Here is a 21,218-nt window from a genome sequence, read left to right on the forward strand (position 1 = left end):
GTACTTGAAGTTAAAACCATAAGGCTGGATATCATCCCGGTGGGGTTTGTAGGGTAAGAAAAGGGCCAAGATGGTCCCCTGAAAAACACCAGCTTTGAGATGAGTGTAAGAGGAATCTGTAAGAGAACCTGAGCAGGAAGGACAGTAATAATAAGATTTTTTTTTTTTCTTTTAAGGTTTGGGGAAGAGGATTTTTTTCCCCCCAACTAAGATGAATAGAAAAAACTAAATGTCTATAAATAGAGATTGCTTCTTGCTTCCATTCATTTATTTTTCACTATCTACTCACATGCCTAACAGTAGTATTCCTTTCTGAAGTCTATAATAGGCAGGAAGAAGTCTAAACCCAGGAGGGGTGGTAATGTTACTGTCTTAGGCTTTTAATATCATTTTTAGGAATAGATTTCTATTCTAACTTACAATCTTAAAAGAATTTCCCTATTTCTTAGACCTGTTCCTGGAATAATAAAATAAGTATTAAAAAATGGGGAAGTGGTATTTTATTATGAAGTCAAATCACGTTATAGTCAGAAAAAAAAAATCCAGGAAATTCTGACTTGAAAGAAGATGGTTTCATGTCCACTCTGGCAAGGACCTTGACTTAGCCCTGTTGATTTAAACTCTTCAACAATGAACAGGAATGGGAATGAAAAAGGACTTAACTCTGATCAGAGTCATGTCAGTTATGGAAAAATTTTTCCAAAATAATGTTTTGAGTTTTGTGCCAAGATGATCAAAGACTAGCAAATATTTCAAGATAATACAGTGATATATTGATCGGGGCCACAAGGGATTGATATTTTTTTCTGCTTTAAAATTTAACACTTTACCTTTCATGTAAAGTCATGAGAACATGATCTTTAAACACTCAGGTACCTCTGATAGAATACCAATATTCCAATCCCTGTTGGAAAATAACAATTTCAACTAATCTAGAGATGCTTATACTGAAAATCATTAATTAATTTGGTAAGACTGTAATATATAATATTAGCATATACCTACATCTTTGCAGTTATTAGTTTAATTCCAATAAAATTGCCATCAGTAGGGTTAGACTATTAGTAGAGGATTGAGGTAGTGGAGTGAACAGGTGGGTAGTTGGTTCCTACAGTGTTTTTTTGTTTTTGTTTTTTTTACAAACATACAAATCATCAAACATTTTTATGAAAAATTAAAATATTCAAAAAATACTTGGAGATTGTCTGGTACAGTGTATCTCTTTACAGGATAATTAATTTTGAGCTTTAATCCAATATTTTTTAATAAAGAGACAAATTCATGTATGTGTGAATATAGCTGTTCAGACCTTTCTTGTGAAACTTTCTCATGTAATTGTAATTACTTGATCATACTGTGCCTTTATAGAGATGTGCTATATAGCTTCAAAGATATGCCTTTGTCTTTTAAAGTCTATATTGTATATTAAGAAACATGCAGCAGAGTGAATTCATTTTGATAAGCACTATCTTTTCAAAGCATTGGTAATTTTTAGTGACATTTGGCAATGTATTTGTAGATGTGCATAAAAATATAAATTCTTGCCGTCTGACATGGGTTTTTCTGGCTTTCTGTGCCTTGATCATTCAATGTTTTGCTCTTAGTCACCTAAACTTTTCACCAATTGAATTTGAGTTTTTCACAGTTTGTGTTTTAACCCTTTTTTTATTTTTTTCATATTTCTATCATTCTGGTGCAGGCATTTCTGATCTGCAATTGTTCTGTAATATGTCTTAGTAAATTGTAAGTGATACTGAAAGCATAATACGTATACTGATTTTACCTAAGGTATGGTTAAGTATTTTTAGATCAAAATCAATTACCTAAAGCTTTGAAATTAGAAAAAAAAAAAAGTAAACCTATTTTATATTTACACACTGAATGTGTGCAGTCTGACTTTAAACACAAACTCTGTTTCCAGAAGTGTAAGTTTTAGGGAAAATGTTTTAACTTTGTTGCACAGAAATGTTTGCAGATCAGCATTGCTAACTACCAAAAAAGAAATAGTAACATACATGTCATCTGACTTTTAGTTGTGCCTTCATGTTGCTGCAGTGAAGTTCTGTGCATCAAAATAACTGGCCTTCATGTACTAGATGTGATTCAATTACATCTTAAGTTTTTAATGAAAATATGCAAACTGAGTGAATCCTAATTTTTCCATATATTTTTATAGCTTTATTGTCTCTGATAGCATCTCATTCGCCATCTTCTTTTTTCTGTTTATTAGTCAATCAGGAAAAAATTGCCATCTTTAAATTTTTTAATTTGCTAGTTGTTATGCAGAACTACTTAAATACCATAATTTTGTTTAATATCCAGTTGTGACAAAGATCACTTAATTTTCCAAGAGCTTTACTTCACGGAAATGGCTTTTCCCCCCCACAGCTAAGCTTGCTTTTTCTTCAGAGCAATATTTATGTATCTTAAAGAAAGTTCCCAGTTAAGACACATTTAGTTAAATCCTGCTCGTGATGAAACATTTTAAAGAGCTTTAAAAATGTTTCCTCAGTATTCACGTTTATCTTATCAGTAGCAAGAGAAGTCTTTGAGTTTCACTAGTTAGTATCTCTTATCATGAAGAGATTATCTATTTGGAAAGCTATCAGAAACGTTGAAATCCTATTTTACTTAGTATTCTTAGGTACTATACTTTTAGAATTGTACAAATCATTTACTTTAGGATGGTCTTAAATAGAAATGAAAGAACAAACTGTTTCAACCCTTTGGCTTTAAATGAAACCTAAAACCATAGGAACATTTTTTAAGATATGTATTTAACATATCTGTGCTTGTTTGTAGATAACATAACTTTGTTTGTAGAAAAACTTAAAGCCATCTCAACATTTTAAAATACTTAAGCCATGTTTCTTCAATATCTTAATGAAGGGATATATTCACTAATGTTTCTATATATTGATTTATAACATTATTCTAGATAATGCATTTAAAAATACTTTTTCTTTTTTAATACTAAGGTTTTCTTTAAGTATATTTGCTTGGACTTGATCTAAATTTTTGTCTTTTCCCCTAAAATTATGTCACCTGAAAATATTCCATTGCATTTTCTTACCTACACTACACTTGAGTGAAGTACAAGCACCCAGATTACCAATATTTTTATTTACCTAAATGAGAGTATGCCATAGATTTTATTTTTAAATAGAGCTATTCCCTGTCAGACAGCTAGAACATTTGATCAGCAGTCCCCTGAATTCTAAAACTATGGAAAACATTCACCAGTTTGCTTGCAAACCAACTCTGCTGCATGCGTTCACAAATTTCATAAAGATTGCATGCTTTCTGTTTTCAATACAAATTGTATTTTTTTTTCATACCCATCCTTGCTTTTTATTTTTTAATTTTGTTTCCCTTTTCTTGGTTGGATGCCTGTGTATGTTTATTCCAAATCCCTGTCCAGTCCTGGAGTTTGAACTACGGAAAGCCAAGGAGACCATTCAGGCCCTCCGAGCCAACCTGACAAAGGCTGCAGGTGGTGTACATAAAACTTTTTTGAGACTTTTTCTACTTTGACAATGTAGAAGTAGCTGAAATATTTTCAAATGTAAAATAGTAAAGTGTTATTTATATTTTCTTCCACCAGAACATGAAGTTCCTTTACAGGAACGAAAAAATTACAAATCAAGTCCTGAAATTCAGGTGGGTGAATGACAGAACTGAAAGTATCTTCCACATAAAATGGTAGCACAAGTATTGAAGGAAGGAAACTTACAGTATTGTATCTTTTATTTTGCCTGTAGGAACCAATCAAACCTCTTGAAAAGAGAGCTCTAAACTTCTTAGTCAATGAATTTTTATTGAAGAATAACTACAAGCTTACATCAATAACCTTTTCAGATGAAAATGATGATCAGGTACAATTTTTTTTTGACAATGATTTGTTTCCTTTTTAACTTGTAATCTATTTATTTTCTCTTTTATCTAGTTTCTTTAATTTTTTAAGTCCTACATACGGTAAAATTCTGTAACGCTAGTTACCAAACACTTCTCTGCCCATGCAGTCTGGTATTTTTTTGGTCGTGCTCCCATTGCCACACTCAACTTTGTCACTGTCTTACTCCCACTACATCTGTATCTCCGCCTTCTAAATCTCTCTGTTTTCATGTCATGCATCTCTCCTACCTACTGCTTTAACTCCTTCTTTATCAATTCTAAATTTATAAGCACTCTCAACTTTCTTTTTAGCTTAATCTCCACCTGCCTCTCCAATATTCTCTTTTGCCTATTCATTATAATCTTGCCAAACAGAAGGGCTTGCATCCCTCTCAACATATCTGGTTCCTTCAGGGTTTTGTGCTTTTGTTCATTCTTCCCCTTGTCTCTGAAATAATTAGTTCCCTTATCCCTTCATTGCCTTGTGCCTTGTAAATACCTAAACCTTTTCCAAGAGTGCACAGGTCATCACCTTTCCAAAATCTTTCCTTCTACCTCAAGACAGAAATTGACTCCTTTCTCTGAATTCTTGAGAGCTCTTTAATTATAATATCTATAATACTAAGAGTACCTGTTTATGTCCTCAGTTGAACTGTGAAAGCCCCTGAGTGGAGACAATATTTTATTCCTTTTCCTAAGCACACAGCAGATATCTAATAAATGTTTGATGAATATAGACAGATAAATGGACATTTGAATAATATGTATAATAGTCATTTAATAACGTTTTTAAAAAGCTTAAGTTTGTTTAGTTCTTGTTGTAGGCCAAGCACTGTGTTAAGAACTTAATATACATTTTATTTTATCCTTACAAAAACCCTAAGAGATGAGTATTATATCCATTTTACAGATGACTTGCTTAAGTTTCAGATTAATTTATAACTGATAAACAGAGACAGATATGAATTTCATCTTGGGTCCAATTTCTCCAAAGCCCCCATTTTTAATACCTGCCTTCTATTTGCCTCAGATTTAAGCCTCAATAATGGGTATTCTCATTATTCAAATAAAGCTTCAAAGGAACCGCTGAGTGGCTCAGTCCTTAAGCATCTGTCTTTGGCTCAGGTCATGATCCCAGGGTCCTGGGATCGAGCTCTTCATCGGGCTCCCTGCTCAGCGGGAAGCCTGCTTCTCCCTCTCCCACTCCCCCTGCTTGTGTTCCTTCTCTTGCTTTGTCTCTCTCTCAAATAAATAAAATCTTAAAAAAAAAATAAAGCTTCAAAGGAATAAGAATGTCACATTTAGAACATTCAAATGAATATGCCATAGTTTCTCAAAGAGGGTTTCCCAAATAAATTATAAATAAATAAGTTACAAGATATCAAATTAATACTAAATTTTGATGTATTAGAGAAAGAATGAATGGTAGGACAATATATTTGCATGTGATTAATTACTCTCGAATTTTATAAAGCTCTTCAAAAAATCTTTGCTCATGGAATGCTTGAGGCGCTATGCCTTTTTGTACTTTAGTAATAGAATTGTATTAGATTGAATTCAAGAGAATGTTTCATACACAACAAATGGAAGAATAGCCATTTGGATTCTGAAAATTGTCAGAAGCATTTTTAATAATATAAATTAGATTCAAACAGCTATAACAAGAAGGCAAACAGATTAAATTGCTTGCTTACCCACCAGAGATTACACTAAACATATATAGGTTAGAATAATAAAGAAAGGAAGAACAAAATTAATGCTATCAATTAGTTTGCTTATAAATAATGGGTAAACTTTTGAACTAAGATTTTCTTAATGTAGACATGTTGTATGACTTCATGCAAATATTTATGTTTTACAAGCTTGAAAGTTAACACAATCTTGAAGGTTAAGAGTTTGCATTTTTGAGAGACTTAATAACAAGATTGTATGTGTAACATTTTGACATCTAAGACAGTTAAACCTGTTTACCTAGAATATCGGGAAACTTACAAGAATAATATTATATACAGTGGAAGATGTGAAGTAAGTTTAACAATGATGTTTTCCCACTTGGAACATACACTTTGACTTTACAACAAAATTATGATTGTGTTAGGTTTTCAAGATATTAACTATAAGGAATAAAATGAATCTCAAAAATGCAGGATAAAATTTCTTCATAGTTTTTAAAAATATTATTATTACTATTTATCTCTTAGGATTTTGAACTCTGGGATGATGTAGGATTAAACATTCCAAAACCTCCAGACTTACTGCAGCTCTACCGAGATTTTGGAAATCATCAAGTGACTGGGAAAGATCTTGTGGATGTGGCCAGTGGTGTGGAAGAAGATGAATTAGAGGCTCTTACACCAGTTTTAGGCAGCCTTCCTCCAAGCCTTGAAACTCCTCAGACTGTGGAGGTGAGCAATATTAACTAACTAGTCAAGTCCAGTAGAAGTATTTAAATTGTGGAAAAGCATGCTATGAGATCTTGAGTTTCTGTTTTTCTCCCATTTTGATTTTAGAACTCCTTGCTAGTACAGAAATTAGAAGATAAAATTAGTTTATTAAATAGTGAGAAATGGTCTTTGATGGAGCAAATCAGAAGACTTGAAAGGTTAGTACTTAATCATCATTTCTAAAAAGCCTCTTAAAGTTTTTAAAGAAATTGACAGATTATATAAATATATAAAATAATATTTCAGTTGTAAGACATAATTTTTCATATTCTAATACTTCTGAAAGAAAGTCTTATAATTGTTTTAAATATTTAATATGTTCTTTTTCCCCAAAAAAAGTAGTAATCATGTAATTGGTTCCCCATGGTTGTGTCAGTATTAATAAAATAACTCCTTCACACTAATGTTATAAGTACTTCCCACTGATTATTTCATTTAATTCTTATTATAATCCTGTGGGTTAGATGAAATTATTCCCATTGTGCAAATACAGAAAAGAAGGCTAAATGCCAATTCAAAGTTTATAAGGTCATTTTTATGCTTCATTGGTAAGAGTTTGTAGTTATACTTTTAGATATATGAAGCATTCCTTTATGTAGTACAGAAAAGCTTAAATCAGTTGCCAAACAATTTTCTATTAATGTGTTTTACTTTTAATGCATGAAACCTAGTATGAGGTTTATGCTATTGCCAAAGTTTTAAGAATATAGTTGTTCTCTGATAATTTCTCTTTCTTTCTACAGTGAAATGGATTTCCTCAAAAATGAACACTTCATCATCCCAGTAGTCTGTGACTCTGTTCAGCCTTCTTTGGATCATAAAGACTCTGAAGACAGTGGACAGAATCCAGTTATAAATAGCTCAGACAAGCAAAAAGACCAAGATATCCATCTTTCAAAATCAGATGAAGTTGATTCCACTATTCCTAAAGAGAATTTCCCAAATTCTGTCCCCAGGAGAGAAAAAGAAGAAATGCCATCTTCTTCTCCATCAAGTAAAAACATAGTCCATTTTGATAAACCTAATAGGTTAGTATGCAACCTATGTTTTGAAATGCATCTTTCAGCTATTTAATACCTTGCCAAACTGGAAGAGCTTCATTTCTTATTTTGCAGGTCAGGTGTATGAATTTTTACATTTGGCGTGAACTTAACACATAGCAAGGTACATGTCTCAAAAACATATCACAAAGTAATTACTAAGTTCAATTACATTAAAGAGAATTAAAACATAAATGGGGTAGCTTCTAGCTTAGCAGAGTACTTAAACCCATAAAATAATATGTATGTTCTGTGTGCTATAAACTCTTGTAACCAGTGATTTTTTTTTTTAAAGATTTATTTTATTTGAGAGAGAGAAAGAGCACACATGCACAATCAGAAGAGGCAGAGGCAGAGGAAGAGAGAATATGAAGCGGACTCCCTGATGAATGCAGAGCCAGTGCAGGGCTCCATCTCACAATCCTGAGATCACGACCTGAGCCAAAACCAAGAATCAGACACTCAGTCAGCTAGCCACCCAGGCACCCCTAAAGCCAGTGATTTTTACCTTTTCTCTGTGCAGTCATTAACAGACTCAGTAGAAGATTTTGGTACTGCATAGTTACCAATGTAAATAGGGGAATTGTTTCTGCTCCTAGTCCTTTTTCCTGTGTCTGCTTCCATTACTAATACTGTATTATTAGTATTCTCTTGATTCATTTACTTAATTTTTATTGGGTCTGTCTCAATGATTGAAATCAGATGAGATAACAGTGGTACTTGCCCTTTAAGATCAAATTTTCTAGTGGAGAAAAAATATAATTTAAAAAATTTTAGGTTATAAATCATTTTAAGAAAGGAATTATCTAGGGGCGCCTGGGTGGCTCAGTTGGTTAAGAGACTGCCTTCGGCTCAGGTCATGATCTCGGGGTCCTGGGATTGAGCCCCGCATCGGGCTCCCTGCTCGGCAGGAAACCTGCTTCTCCCTCTCCCACTCCCCCTGCTTGTGTTCCCTCTCTCGCTGTCTCTCTCTCTGTCAAATAAATAAATAAAAAATCTTTAAAAAAAAAAAAAAGGAGTATCTGCTGTGCTCTTTTTTATGTTTTAGTTCTAAATTCTTTCTGTATCCTAACTTATTTCATCCTCACAAATATTCTCTGGTGCAGTTCTGAGGCACAAGTCATACTTCCTCCTTGTATTAAACAGAGGGATATTACACCTAGTGTTGGGATATAATAGGAAAGTATGACTGATTTCTTTTAGACTTAGAGGCACTCATTATTAGTAAGAAGTATTGGATTTTTTTTTTTAAAGCAAATCTTTCCACTGATGAGCCACAACTTTTTGTATACCTATAGCCATATTTTTCTTTAGATATTGGGGAGGTTACAGAGTTGAAATAGATATGGCCCAGTCTAAAAGTTATATTTTTTCTAGTGTGGATAAGATAGAGTCATAAAAATCTGTGTTACGATACTCAACAATAATGGCATTTGTAGTAGTTCTTTAGTGTTTAGGAGTTCTTCCATATATCTCTTTTGATATGCAAAGCTACTTTCTGGAGAAACGTGGTTGTTAAATTTGTTCAACTAATTTTTTTTAGCTCTTAACTATGTGCTAGGCAGTGTTAACAAGGAATATACTGGAAGGCAAAACATGCAGTAACCCCTTCAGTCAGAAACATAGTATGAGAAAGACCAACAATCAGACAACATAATAAAGTATGAAAAATAGTAATAGAAGTTCACCTTGCTTTGGAAACACACAATCAGGGCACCTAAAGCTAGTCATCAGAACAGGGAAGTTTTCAGGGAAGACGTGTCTAACCTGAGGCATGATGACTAAATAGGAGTTAACCAAACAAAGAGGTAGGAGGAGGAGTGTTCCCACTAATGGAGGATAGCATGTGCTAGGAGAATGCCACACGTTTGGGGGAACTAAGAAGCATTTCGTAAGGTTTAACCAAAGACTAAGTCATGTAAGCCATGTTAACTCGTTTTAGAGAGCTGGGACATGGTGGTATCTAAGTTTTAGAAAGAATCCTCTAAGGTAGAGGTGATTGGAGGGTAGCAAGACGGGAGGAAAGAAGACTAATAGGGTGTCTTTTGGAAGAATCCAGGTAAGAAATGGTTGAGGCCTGACTTGTATTAGAAAGAAGTAGGTAGAATTTAAGATAGAAGGTAAAAGCTTGATTGGATTTGGGGTGAAGTGAAAGGGAAAAATAAAGGCTGATTTGTGGTTTCTGGGTTGGTTGATTAGATGGATCATGGCTGTTCCACTGAAAGAATATGGGAGGAGGAACATAGATGAGCAAATAGACTCAAGCTTTGGTACATTACTCCCTGTGATCATAGAAATTACTGAATGCCACTTTGTAGTGTATACTAAATAACTTCTGTTTTGTAACTTTTAGTGTTAGCCCTTTTCTTTGTGGATTGAGCACATAAAGCACAACTCATAGTCATGTTTTATGAATACTACTACATAGAAACTAGTGTCGTTTTAGAGATACAAATGTTTTTTTTTTAAAGATTTTATTTGTTTATTTGAGAGAGAGAGTGAGGGAGAGCATGAGAGGGGAGAGGGTCAGAGGGAGAAGCAAATGTTTTAACCTCGTTTTTTATACATAAATAAGCTAATATTTTCAGTTACAAAAAAATATATTTTCTGTACAATATACCGTGAATGTTGACTGAGCCTCTGCTTCATTTATCTTTAATTTTTACCTGTTTTTTGTGGATTTCTAATATTAAGGTTTATCATTATCATTAGAGAGGTCTGCAAAACTTTAATTCCTGTCAGCAACTTTGTATCTACTGTTTACCTTTCTGGGACCAGAGAGAAGTAGGGAAAAAAAGTCCTCATTTCAGATTTTGCAAATACTTTCTGTAATCATTGACCTGTTCTACATTTCAGGTCTGATCCGTTGACATTATGGCTGTTCATTCACATAACATTAAACTTTTTTAAAATCAGTTATTGCTAATTTTTTCCCCTGTGTAATTCTCTAGTGAAGTATCTTTCAAGTCATTGGTGGCTGAAAAATCCATTTAGCATTTGTGGGGCAGTATTAATGCAGGAATAGTAGTTATAACATGCAACTTACCTTCTCCTAAATGCCAGTGGTAACTGTTTGGTACTGTCCCCTTTTCGTCCAATTTTTCTTCTAGGAAATTGTCTCCTGCATTCCACCAAGCTCTACTCTCTTTTTGTCGAATGTCGGCAGATAGTCGTTTAGGATCAGAGGTAAATTATATCATATATTCTTGGAACTTTCTTAAAATATTTGGTTTTTCTTAGTATCTCATCCAAAAACAGCTGTGATAAGACTCCATTTCAAATAAACATCTATTTTTAAAATTATGCTCTAAAAAATAATTCCTAAAATTTTAAACTTTTAAAAAAGTATTTGATTATTTCTGTTCTTTGGATTAAAGTTTTGTTTAGTATTAAAGTGACCTTTTGTAGTCTATTTTTAATTTGTTATGTCTGACATATGGTAATATGCCTCTTTTTGGTATAATTTGGAAACCAGTGTAAGTGTACAATATTGTTTATATTTCAGTTATTTTTAGATTACTCCATTATTTTTACTTCATTAGGAGTGGTTATCTTTTTTTTTTTTTAAGATTTTATCTATTTGAGAGAGTGAGAGAAAGCACAAGTGGTGTGGAGGGGCAGAACGAGACTAAGAAGCAGACTCCCCACTGAGTCGGGAGCCCCATGACGCTAGATGATGCTAGGCTCCATCCCAGGGCCATGAGATCATGACCTGGGCTGAAAGCAGATGCTTAACTGACTGAGCCACCCAGGTGCCCCAGGAGTGGTTATCTTTGACTGCTGAGTTTGTTAGTTCTCAGATTTGTTTTCCTCAAGTGCTTTGTAATTGTTGGAGGCTCATCCTGACAGGGTATTTTGTTATTTTTTTCTTTCTATCTTAATACTCACTTCTCCCCTTTTTAAAAGTTGTTGTTTTGTGGTTGATTCCACTCGACCTCTTGTGGCCTTCAGTTTCACAATGTCATTGCTAATATGAAAGAGCTAACGGATGGTTTGAATACATTTCTGGCAATCCTCACAGCAAGACTGGGTCAGCCTCCAGGCCTCCTCTTGTACACAGCTTCGCTCTACAACCTCAATAGTTTGATCACCATAGGCATAGATTGAAGCTATGTAGGGCATCTTTTCAAGAATAAAAGAAAAACCGCTGAAGCTACCTCAGTCCTATGTTATCTGCAGTTGTTCCCAGAACTGCAGCCTAGTAGGGCTCCTTTGATTCATGCTTGCTTCTTCCTGGTGTTTTCAACCCATTTCATGCTTACGGAAATGTTTATCCTACGTGAGACCACAGTTCTTGTTGTTGATGGGGATGTCCTTATTATTACCATTACCATCAGAAGATGGAATTTTGGATGGGCAGAGGTGGCAGGGTCTAAAGCCTGAACTTGAAGAACCATCATTCATGGAATTTCTACACTGTCATCATTTATTAATTCTTTGGTTTCCTAGGTGTCTCGGATTGCTGACAGTGAGAAAAGCGTTATGTTAATGCTGGGGCGCTGCCTGCCACACATTGTTCCTAATGTGCTGTTGGCAAAGAGAGAGGTGAGACACATAAAACGGTTTTCATCCCAGTAATCTCATCATGTTGTCCATTTTCTGTCACTTTGAAGTTTAGTGTTATATTTTTATTTTGTTAAAGTCTATTACTTGCAATCATATTCTTACTTTTGTGCATGCATCTCTGCTCCTAGAGAATGGTTTTACACCTCTGTCAGGTGAGTTCAGTAAAACTGCATGGTATTCATGTTTTTCCAATTTTGCTTAAAGCATCATTAGCTTCTGCAGCACTAACTATTACTGTAGGTCCATTTATGTGCCATGAATACTGTCCGTTTTTTACATTACCAGTTAACTAATTTATTTTATCTCTGTTCTTGATATGATATGCTTGATAGGTATTCAAAAATAGACCCTCTTTGTATTAAAAATTAACCGGGACTAATAATGTAACTTTTTTCCTAAATGTACTTGTAGTGACCTATTACAAATGTTAGTTTTATTATATTTGTTTGTCAATAATCACACTTGCCTTACGATGATAGGATAGTTATAGTATTGACAATAACTTTTGAAAGTACCTTCTTTTGCTTTTCTTGTAGTTAACTGTTATTGACAGACAGATGCTTAAAATATCCAAAATACAGTAGTCAATATCTTTTAGTACAAATAGCCTCTGTTATGAGCCATACTGTAAGGAGTTATCTTTAGAGTTATATTTAGCCAAGAAAAGTTAAGTAATGTAATAAAAAGTTATCTATAATCTAATTTAAATGACAGTGGATGATTTATTTGTAACCAAGTTTAATAATTTATTTGAATTATTCAGTTTATAAAAACGACTTCCAATTCACAAAATTTTTTTATAAAAAATGGGTTAAAATATTTTAGAATATGTCCTATAAGTCTTCTATTATCTTCTTAATATTTACCACTGATTTCAATCATAATTCTTGGGACCTACAGTATGATAGGTACACAATGCATTGGCAAAACCCATATAAAGCTTATCCTTAATGATCCGTTTAGCACAAGAAATTTGTACTGATCCTCAAGAAAACTTACATGTAGAAACTTACATGTAAAACTTACGTTAAAAATTTTTATTCTTATAGGTATTTTGAATTTAAAAAAAGATTTAAGACTGTTCTCTTACTGGTGGCTTTATTTTACCTAATATATAAAAATAGTTGTGAGATATTAATAAGTGTGGAAGATTCCTGTATCTTGAAGGATCAGTGTCCAATTTCAGATTGTTTTGCAGTTCTGCCTGGCAGAATGGTGTTTGAGCTTCTTTTCCTTTTTTAGCTTGTAACATAATCCATGCAATGCATTAATGTTTGCATCCCTTTTACTATGTTTCCTTAATATAATCTTTAAAATAGCACAGAAACCTAATTGTTATGAGATGCAGTTTAAGCCTTATTTTAATTTTCCCTTTTTTTATCATGAAAGATTCTACCACTAAAATCTGATTGTACTGCATGAAGTATTTATAAATTTGCATCATCAGTAATCAGATACGTTATATATATAAATATATATGAAGCCATATATATTTATACATACACACATTTTGTTTGTGGTATGATGTTTACTTTTATGGCTGATTTTAAGTTTTTTGTATTTAAAAACTATGTACTTATAATTTCATGAAGAAGTGATCGTTTATCTTTGTTTATTTAATTATTTGTACATTATTCTATTTTACCAGAAAATTTACCATTTATAATATATCAAAGTTGTATTCTCTTGAAACTAAATTGGTAAATAATGGTTTGGTTTGAAACCAATCCCAGGGCATGAAAGGCCAAAACTTTTATTTCATTTCATGCTTTGATATTAGATTACTTATATTTAATATTTCAACTTAATTCCTTAACTATGTATTTTTAAAAAGGTCTTGTGATTAAAGGATTAATATTTTGATTTTCTCTTATTTTTCAAGTTTTATATAATCTTTTATCGAGATAAGCCTTTTTATTAATATGTAAATACAATTAAAATGTCCTTCAGTAAACTGGTCGTAGTAATATCCCTAGCTGGTTAAATAAATAAGTAAATCATTAGAAACATGACTTAAGGTTTTGATTAAGTAACACATTTACATGGTTTAACTTCTTTTTAAATATAAGAAGATAAACAACAAAAACTCTTCCCCTGTCCCTGAGCCACTATTCCACATGCAATAAAAGTTATAATTTCTAGTATATTCTGTTAAGTCTTTTACCCATTTTTAAATTAGGTTGTCTTTGTTTTTGAGTTGTAAGAGTTCTTACAATTCTGGATTTTAAACCCTTATTTTGTATATGATTTGCACATATTTCCTTCCATTTGGTATGTTGTCTTTTCACATTTTTGATAATGTCCTTTGATGGACATTTAAATGTTTTTCTTTTGTTGCTTGTATTTTTGGTGTCAAATCTAAGAATCTATTGCCAAGTCTGAAGCCAAGAAGATTTATCCCCTATGCTTACTTCTAATAGTTTTATAGCTTTAGCTCTTATATATAGGTCATTAATCCATTTTGTATTTGTATATGGAGTGAGGCAGGGGTCCAGTCTTATTCTTTTTGTGTGATTGTCCAGTTGTCCCAGCGCTATTTCTTGAAATGTTTCCCCATTGAATAGTCATGGCACCTTTGTCAGAAATCAGTTGTCTGCAGATGTTTGGATTTATTTCTAGACTCTCAGTTCTGTTCTTTTGGTCTTTATGTTTATCCCTATGCCTGTATGAACCACAATATTTTGATTACTGTAGCTTTGTACTAAGTTTTGAAATTGGGAAGTATGAATTCTCTTTTTTTTCTTTTTCAATATTGTTTACCTATTCAAGGCCCCTTGCAGTTCCATAGGAATTTGATACTCTACTTTCATTCTGCAGTAAAGATCATAGAAATTTTGATAAGAATTGCCTTGAATTTATAGATCACTTTAGGGAGTACTGCCATTCCTTTTTTTTTTTTTTTTAAGATTTTATTTATTTATTTGCAAGAGAGAGAGAGTGGGAGAGGAGGTGAGGGACAGAGGGAGAAGCAGACTCCCCACTGAGCAGGGAGCCTGATGCAAGGCTCAATCCCTGGACTCCGAGATCATGACCAGAGCTGAAGGCAGAAGTCTAACCAACTGAGCTACCCAAGCGCCCAAGGAGTACTGCCATTCTAACGGCAGTAATTCTTCCAATTCATGAACATGGGATTCTTTTCATTTATTTATGTCTTTAATTGCTTTCAGCATTGTTTTGTAGTTTTCTATGTCTAATCCTTCCTTAATTTTAGTTTTTTTAAAGGTTTATTTATTTATTTTAGAGAGAGAGAGGGTGCATGCATGGGTGGTGGGAGAGGCAAAGGGAGAGAATCTTTCAGGCAAACTCCTTGCTGAGCACAGAGCCTAACGCTGGGCCTGATCCCTCAACCCATGAGATCACAGCCTGAGCCCAAACCAAGAGTCTGACGTTTAGCCTACTGAGCCACCTAGATGTCCCTTTTGTTACTTTATTTTTTTTTTTTCTTCACTTCCTTGTTTTAATTTATTCTTAGGTATTTCATTGTTTGGGATGGTATTGTAAGTGGAATTTTCCCCTTAATTTCCTTTCAGATCGTTCATTGCTGATTTATAGAAACAGAATTGATATTTGTGTGGTAATCTCTTACCTTGCAACTTTACTGAATTAGTTAAATTAGTTCTAGTAGTTTTTTTGTGGATTATAATGTGATTTTCTTTATCTGGAATAACATTATCTGCAAATAGAGTTTTGCTTCTAACTTTCCAGGTTGGATGGCTTTTATTTCTTTCTCTTGCTTAATTTTTCTGGCTAGGACTTACAGTACAATGTTGAATAGTAGTGTTTTGAGAAAGCAGATATTTTTGTCTTATTCCTGATTTTATGGGGAAAGCTTTCAGTTTTTCACCATTGAGTATGATACTGGGTATGGATTAAGGAAGTTTTCTTCTATTCCTAGTTTGCGGTGTTTTTATCATGAAGGGATGTTGAATTCTGTCAGATGCTTTTTCTACATCAATTGAGATGATAATTATTTTCCCTTCATTCCATTGATGTAGTATAATACGTTACTGATTTTTGAAATATTGAACTACCCTTGCATTCCTGGGACAAATCCCACTTGGTCACAGTGTATAATCCTTTTAATGTATTGTTGGATTTGGTGTTAGTATTTTTTTGCACAGTTTTGCATCTAAAAATTCCTAAGGTATATATATATACATACACTTACTGAGAATTGTCTGGCCTAACATCTGGTCTATTCTTGAGAATGTTCCATGTGCACTTGAGAAAAATATACTTTTGCTGTTGTCAGAGTGAGTGTTTTATATATGTCTATTAGATTTAATTATTTTATGGTATTCAGGTCCTCTGTTTCCTTACTGATCTGTTTAGTGGTGTATCCATTATTGAAACTAGGGTATTGAAGTCTCCAAAATTATAGAACTGCATTGTATTTTTTCAGAAATACTTTGTGCATGTAAGCAAACTCAAATATATGATCTTTCTTCCATGACTTATGCAAATGGTACTACACTCCTATGTACTATTCTTTACTTTGCTTCTTTTCCATGTAACATTATATTTTTGTATCTTTCTATGTCAGTATATAAAGAACTTTCTTGTTCTTAAGGCTTCAAAATATCTAGTATTTTTATAGTCTTTTAAACATGTTTTAAATTAGTGTTTTTCAAACTTTATTGGGCACACTCAGTAAGAGAGACATTTTACCTGATGTGCCAGTATATAATTACATATATGTAATTAAAATGAAAGTTTGACAAACCAGTATTGCCTTTACTAATAATGAAAAGTTAAAATAGAAGACAATATCAAACATGATTTTATAAATATTTTTAAACAATAAGGAATATACCTAAATAAACAATAAAAAAGAAAAGAATGCTCTTTATGATCCATTTAATTGTTTTTTGACCCATTCTCTTAAAGGGAGTGACATAAAGGTCAAAGTTCTGTAATAAATTAAACTTTCTATTTTTTATAAAAGTGGAAAGCACAGTGAATATAGATGTGTTATTTGTTTTTGTTTTTTTAAAAGAAAAGTAACAATCTCATTCAATCTTTAGGTCACAATTATTACATTTTCTAAATTTAATGTACCGTAATATTTCAAATCTAAGATGCCATTAATTGTAACAATTATGTGCCTTTATGAAAGAATTCCAATGAAATTATAACATTTTCCATTATAAGGTGTACCCCAATTTCAGATATAATAAAAAGTGAAAAAGGTTTCCTCCTATCTACTGTTAAGTAATGGTAATCTTTTTAAAAAATATTTTAAAAGACCTACTTGTCTATTGATTTGAGGAGAAAAAAAAATCATGAACAAATTTTCTATTTGTGGCTTATGTAGTAGTTCATCTTAATGAGTTCACTGAAGAATTTGAATCTTTCAAACCAAACTACAGAATAAATGTATGTGTATAGGCTAAAGGAGTTGATTTTTTACAGTCTCTGCTTTAAATGCATTTGAAGGGAAAATTCTGTAATTTAAAAATAAGATTTCATAAAAGATTACTTCTAAAAGCATTTTTAAATGATATATCTAAATTTAATTTTTATTTTCATTCTAAGCCAAGGAAAGCTGACTCGGAAAAGCAAAGGAGAAGTCTGGGCCTGGAATGGGGATGGGCAAGTGGAAATGGGGAATGAGTCCAAGCTTTCTTTTTGAGATGTTGAAATTGTTCCAAAATTAGATTGGTGGTGGTTGCACGACTCTGAATATACTAAAAACCACTGACTGTACACTTGAATTTTTATGATATATAAAATATATCTCATTAAAGCTGGGGGAAAAAAGAGGCAAAGGAGAGAACCAATTCCCTAAATGTTTTTTTAAAAATTTTATTTATTTATTTTTGAGAAAGAGAGTGAGAGCCTCACATGAGCAGGGGGAGGAACAGAGGGAGAGAGAGGGAGAGATAATCTCAGCAGACTCTGCACTGAGCACAGAGCCTGTTGAGGGGCTTGATCCCGTGACCCTGAGACCATGACCTGAGCTGAAACCAAGAGTCAGACATGTAACTTACTGAGCCACCATGGTGCTCCTCCCTAAAAGTTTTAAATGTAGTAGTATCTCTGAAGAGCTGCTTATCTTCTGAGAAACCAAACTTGGCTCTTTTATATTACATTCATGTTTGCTCCGTGATGAATTTTTTAACTTATGAGTTATAATAGCCCAGGTAATTATAACTATATGAGAGTGGTGGGGAGGAAAAGGTTTTACTTCTATCCTTCTAAGTTCTTTAGCTAGTCTAATAATCATATTAATATAGGACAGATTCATAAGAGAAAAATAAATTCAATTACCTATGTATATGAGGGCCGCATAGCAATATAAGATCCAAGGATAAGCTGGGCAATTAATTAGGCTTATATGCCGTCTTGAGCTAATGGTGTAAAAACGGGGAGGAGGGTGATTCACAGGACAATAAGAAGAGCAGATGTTGGTAATTAGGTGTTTGTCCTTTCATATAGATAAGTCATTCAGATAAAATACCTATTTCTTGGAAGTAGCTCTCTTTCTGGGCAGGCCCCCTATCTAAATTCTTATTGGTAGTTTAAGGAAGAGGTAAAAGTTTTTCTTTGGGTCTGCTGGATCTTGATTGCCTTCAGCTCAAAATAGTCCACATGCCAAAATGGCACATTTTGGGGAGACTTGTTCTGAACCCCTTCAAGAGTTATACAAAAGAATAGTAGATAAGTAGAGTAAAATAGTATGGTGAAGTAGATAAGCTTTGTCCATCTCTTTTACCTATTTAATGTGTGTTTGTAGGTGTATGTTAATTTTGGAAGTAAATCGCATCCTCTTTAGTAGTATCAGTTTTTTGGGTATTTTTTTTAAGATTTATTGGGGGTGGGGGCAGAGCAGTAGACTCCATGCTAAACGTGCAGGGAGCCTGAGGCGGGGCTTGATCTCAGGACCCTGAGATATGACTTAAGCTGAAGGTAGATGCTTAACCTACTGAGACCAGGTGCCTCAGCAGTATCAGGGTTTTAAAGTCATTCAAGTATTTTAATTAGGCTTCCTGAAGGTTGAATCTTAGGAATAAATCTAAGACAGAAAATCATAAGCCTTAGATAATAATTCTAAGAATAGATATTTTAGGAGCCCTTGAAGTATAGAACTTGTTCCAAAGGTGAGTAATCTTGTTTTTTTTTCTTATGTGAGTCTTTGTAATGTCCTTCCTTCCTCCCTCCTTCCTTCCTTTATTTCCTTATTTCTTTATTTCTTTTTATTTTTTTAAGTAAGCTCTATGCCCATGATGAGGCTTGAACTCAGAACCCAGAGATCAAGAGTCACATGCTCTACCAACTGAGCCAGCCAGGCGCCCCTCTTTCTTTTTTAAATGTATTCCTGTCAACACCCTGACAAGTTTAAACTGAAAATCTAAATCAGAGGGTGTACATTTATCATCTCTTGAATTTAAATTGTAATCTGGTGTTGCTTAATATCTAGGCAAAAGACCAAATGGAAAAATTTTTTTTAAAGATTTATTTATTTATTTATTTATTTATTTATTTGAGAGAGAGAATGAGATAGAGAGAGCATGAGAGGGGGGAGGGTCAGAGGGAAAAGCAGAGTCCCCGCTGAGCAGGGAACCCGATGCGGGACTCGATCCCGGGACTCCAGGACCATGACCCGAGCCGAAGGCAGTCACTTAACCAACTGAGCCACCCAGGCGCCCGGAAGATTTTAAAATAACAGCTACCTAAAAATTTTAAATGAAGCTTGAGTTATAGGAAATAATTTTAATGGAACAATGAGGGCAAGCAGTGAACTATAATTTACTGGACTAATGTGTTATTACCTTTCTAAACCGTAGAATTTTTCTTCTTGATCTGAAGCACTCAAACATTTCCTCCTTGGCATCTGATCTAAATGTAATGCTTCCTTTTCTGTTTTAGAATTCTTCAAGATCTTGAAGCCATTGTCTTATCAACATTTCCATGCAAATTTTTTTTAATGTTAAAATTTGCCTTCATTTCCCCCACCCAACATCTAATCACTGGACTGTTTTAGATCCTTTTTAGGTGCTTCCTCTCCCCGCCCCCCTTTTTGTAGTCTAAACACAATAATCTTTGTAAGACTAAGAAAATTAAGTAAAAATACTCATAAAATCAAATGTAAAATTCTCTAAAGACATTTCCTATCTCTAAAGTGATTTCTTTGTTATCACTAGAAGTTATTTTGTTTCAGTTGTAAAACTGAACTGTTGAATGCTGTACAAAATAAATCCCTTTGGCAACCTAAGATTTGAGAGGTGGGAAATCCTTCATATAGAGAGAACTAGCTTTGTTATTAAAATTGCAAAAGTCATTTATTTGAGTAAAATGTAAGTTACTAAGCCTTTTAGATTAATGAATTCTAAAGGCCTTACAAATATCTTTTCCAAAATGACAGTAAAGTAATGGAATACCTTCTGCTACAGGATTACTGCACTGATTTCCGCTCTAGTGATTAGTAGGACATCTGTTTTATATTTCACTTCAATACACATTTATTGAGTACCATTAGTTGCTAAAGCATGTTTTAAATGAAATATTTATCTGTTGCTTTGAAGTATTGACACAGTAACTTTTTGTTTGTGGGTAGGGGGCCACTACCTTTTGAATATAATGTTACCAAAACCATAGGTATTTTATTACCATGGTTATTATTTTTATCAACATGCATTATTAAATCTGATTTGTTTAAGGATCTTTTCATGTGAAAAATTCTTTTTTTTTTAAAGATTATTTATTATTTGAGAACTAGAGAGAGAGCACAAGCAGGGGTTGGGGAAAGGGAGAAGCAGGCTCCCCACTGAGCAGGGAGCCAGATGTGGGGCTCAGTCCCAGGACCCCAGGATCATGACCTGAGCCAAAGGCAGATGCTTAACCAACCGAGCCACCCAGGCACCCCATGTGAAAAATTCTTCAGCTTTAGATATGATGTCTAACATTGCTCTCCTATTCTCAATACATTTTTTATATTAATCATTTAAAGACATTTTTAAACCACTATCACCTTGCCTTCTGAAGGAAATTTAGCTACCACCTTTTAAATGTTTCATTCAAGAATTATAAGGAAAATTTTTAAAACACTAAACTTCTTCATTGGAGAGATACCAAAGGGAGAATATTGATTTAAATCTATAAATTTATGAATAGTGTGAAAATGGTAAATGCAGACTTAATAAATCTGATGTGGATATATTAATACTTCAGAGGCTTGAAAAAGATGAATTCACAGTAAATAAAAGAATATACAACAGCAGATACATATGTACAGAATTCTTTATTTCAAGGGTGGTGCAAATAGAACTTGTGA

The 21,218-nt window shown here is 33.4% G+C and overlaps 1 protein-coding gene across 5 annotated transcripts in view; it reads left to right on the top strand.

Moving 5' to 3' along the window:
• Positions 1-21,218, top strand: part of RELCH (RAB11 binding and LisH domain, coiled-coil and HEAT repeat containing) — a 103,802-nt gene that overhangs the window by 25,696 nt on the left and 56,888 nt on the right. For 4 of the 5 annotated variants that reach the window (XR_003516906.1, XM_027576092.1, XM_027576093.1 and 1 more), the window contains exons 3-10: positions 3,422-3,493; positions 3,605-3,660; positions 3,762-3,875; positions 6,096-6,299; positions 6,405-6,496; positions 7,082-7,366; positions 10,489-10,564; positions 11,828-11,923. Coding sequence is in view for 4 of the 5 variants with exons in the window: in XM_027576092.1 (XP_027431893.1) it covers positions 3,422-3,493; positions 3,605-3,660; positions 3,762-3,875; positions 6,096-6,299; positions 6,405-6,496; positions 7,082-7,366; positions 10,489-10,564; positions 11,828-11,923 (995 nt within the window). In the remaining variant the exon portion in view is untranslated. The remainder of the gene's footprint in view (positions 1-3,421; positions 3,494-3,604; positions 3,661-3,761; positions 3,876-6,095; positions 6,300-6,404; positions 6,497-7,081; positions 7,367-10,488; positions 10,565-11,827; positions 11,924-21,218) is intronic. The other variant, XM_027576095.1, reaches the window with a different exon arrangement.

Source organism: Zalophus californianus, chromosome 14 (assembly GCF_009762305.2).
Source record: "Zalophus californianus isolate mZalCal1 chromosome 14, mZalCal1.pri.v2, whole genome shotgun sequence".
Lineage (NCBI taxonomy): Eukaryota > Metazoa > Chordata > Mammalia > Carnivora > Otariidae > Zalophus > Zalophus californianus.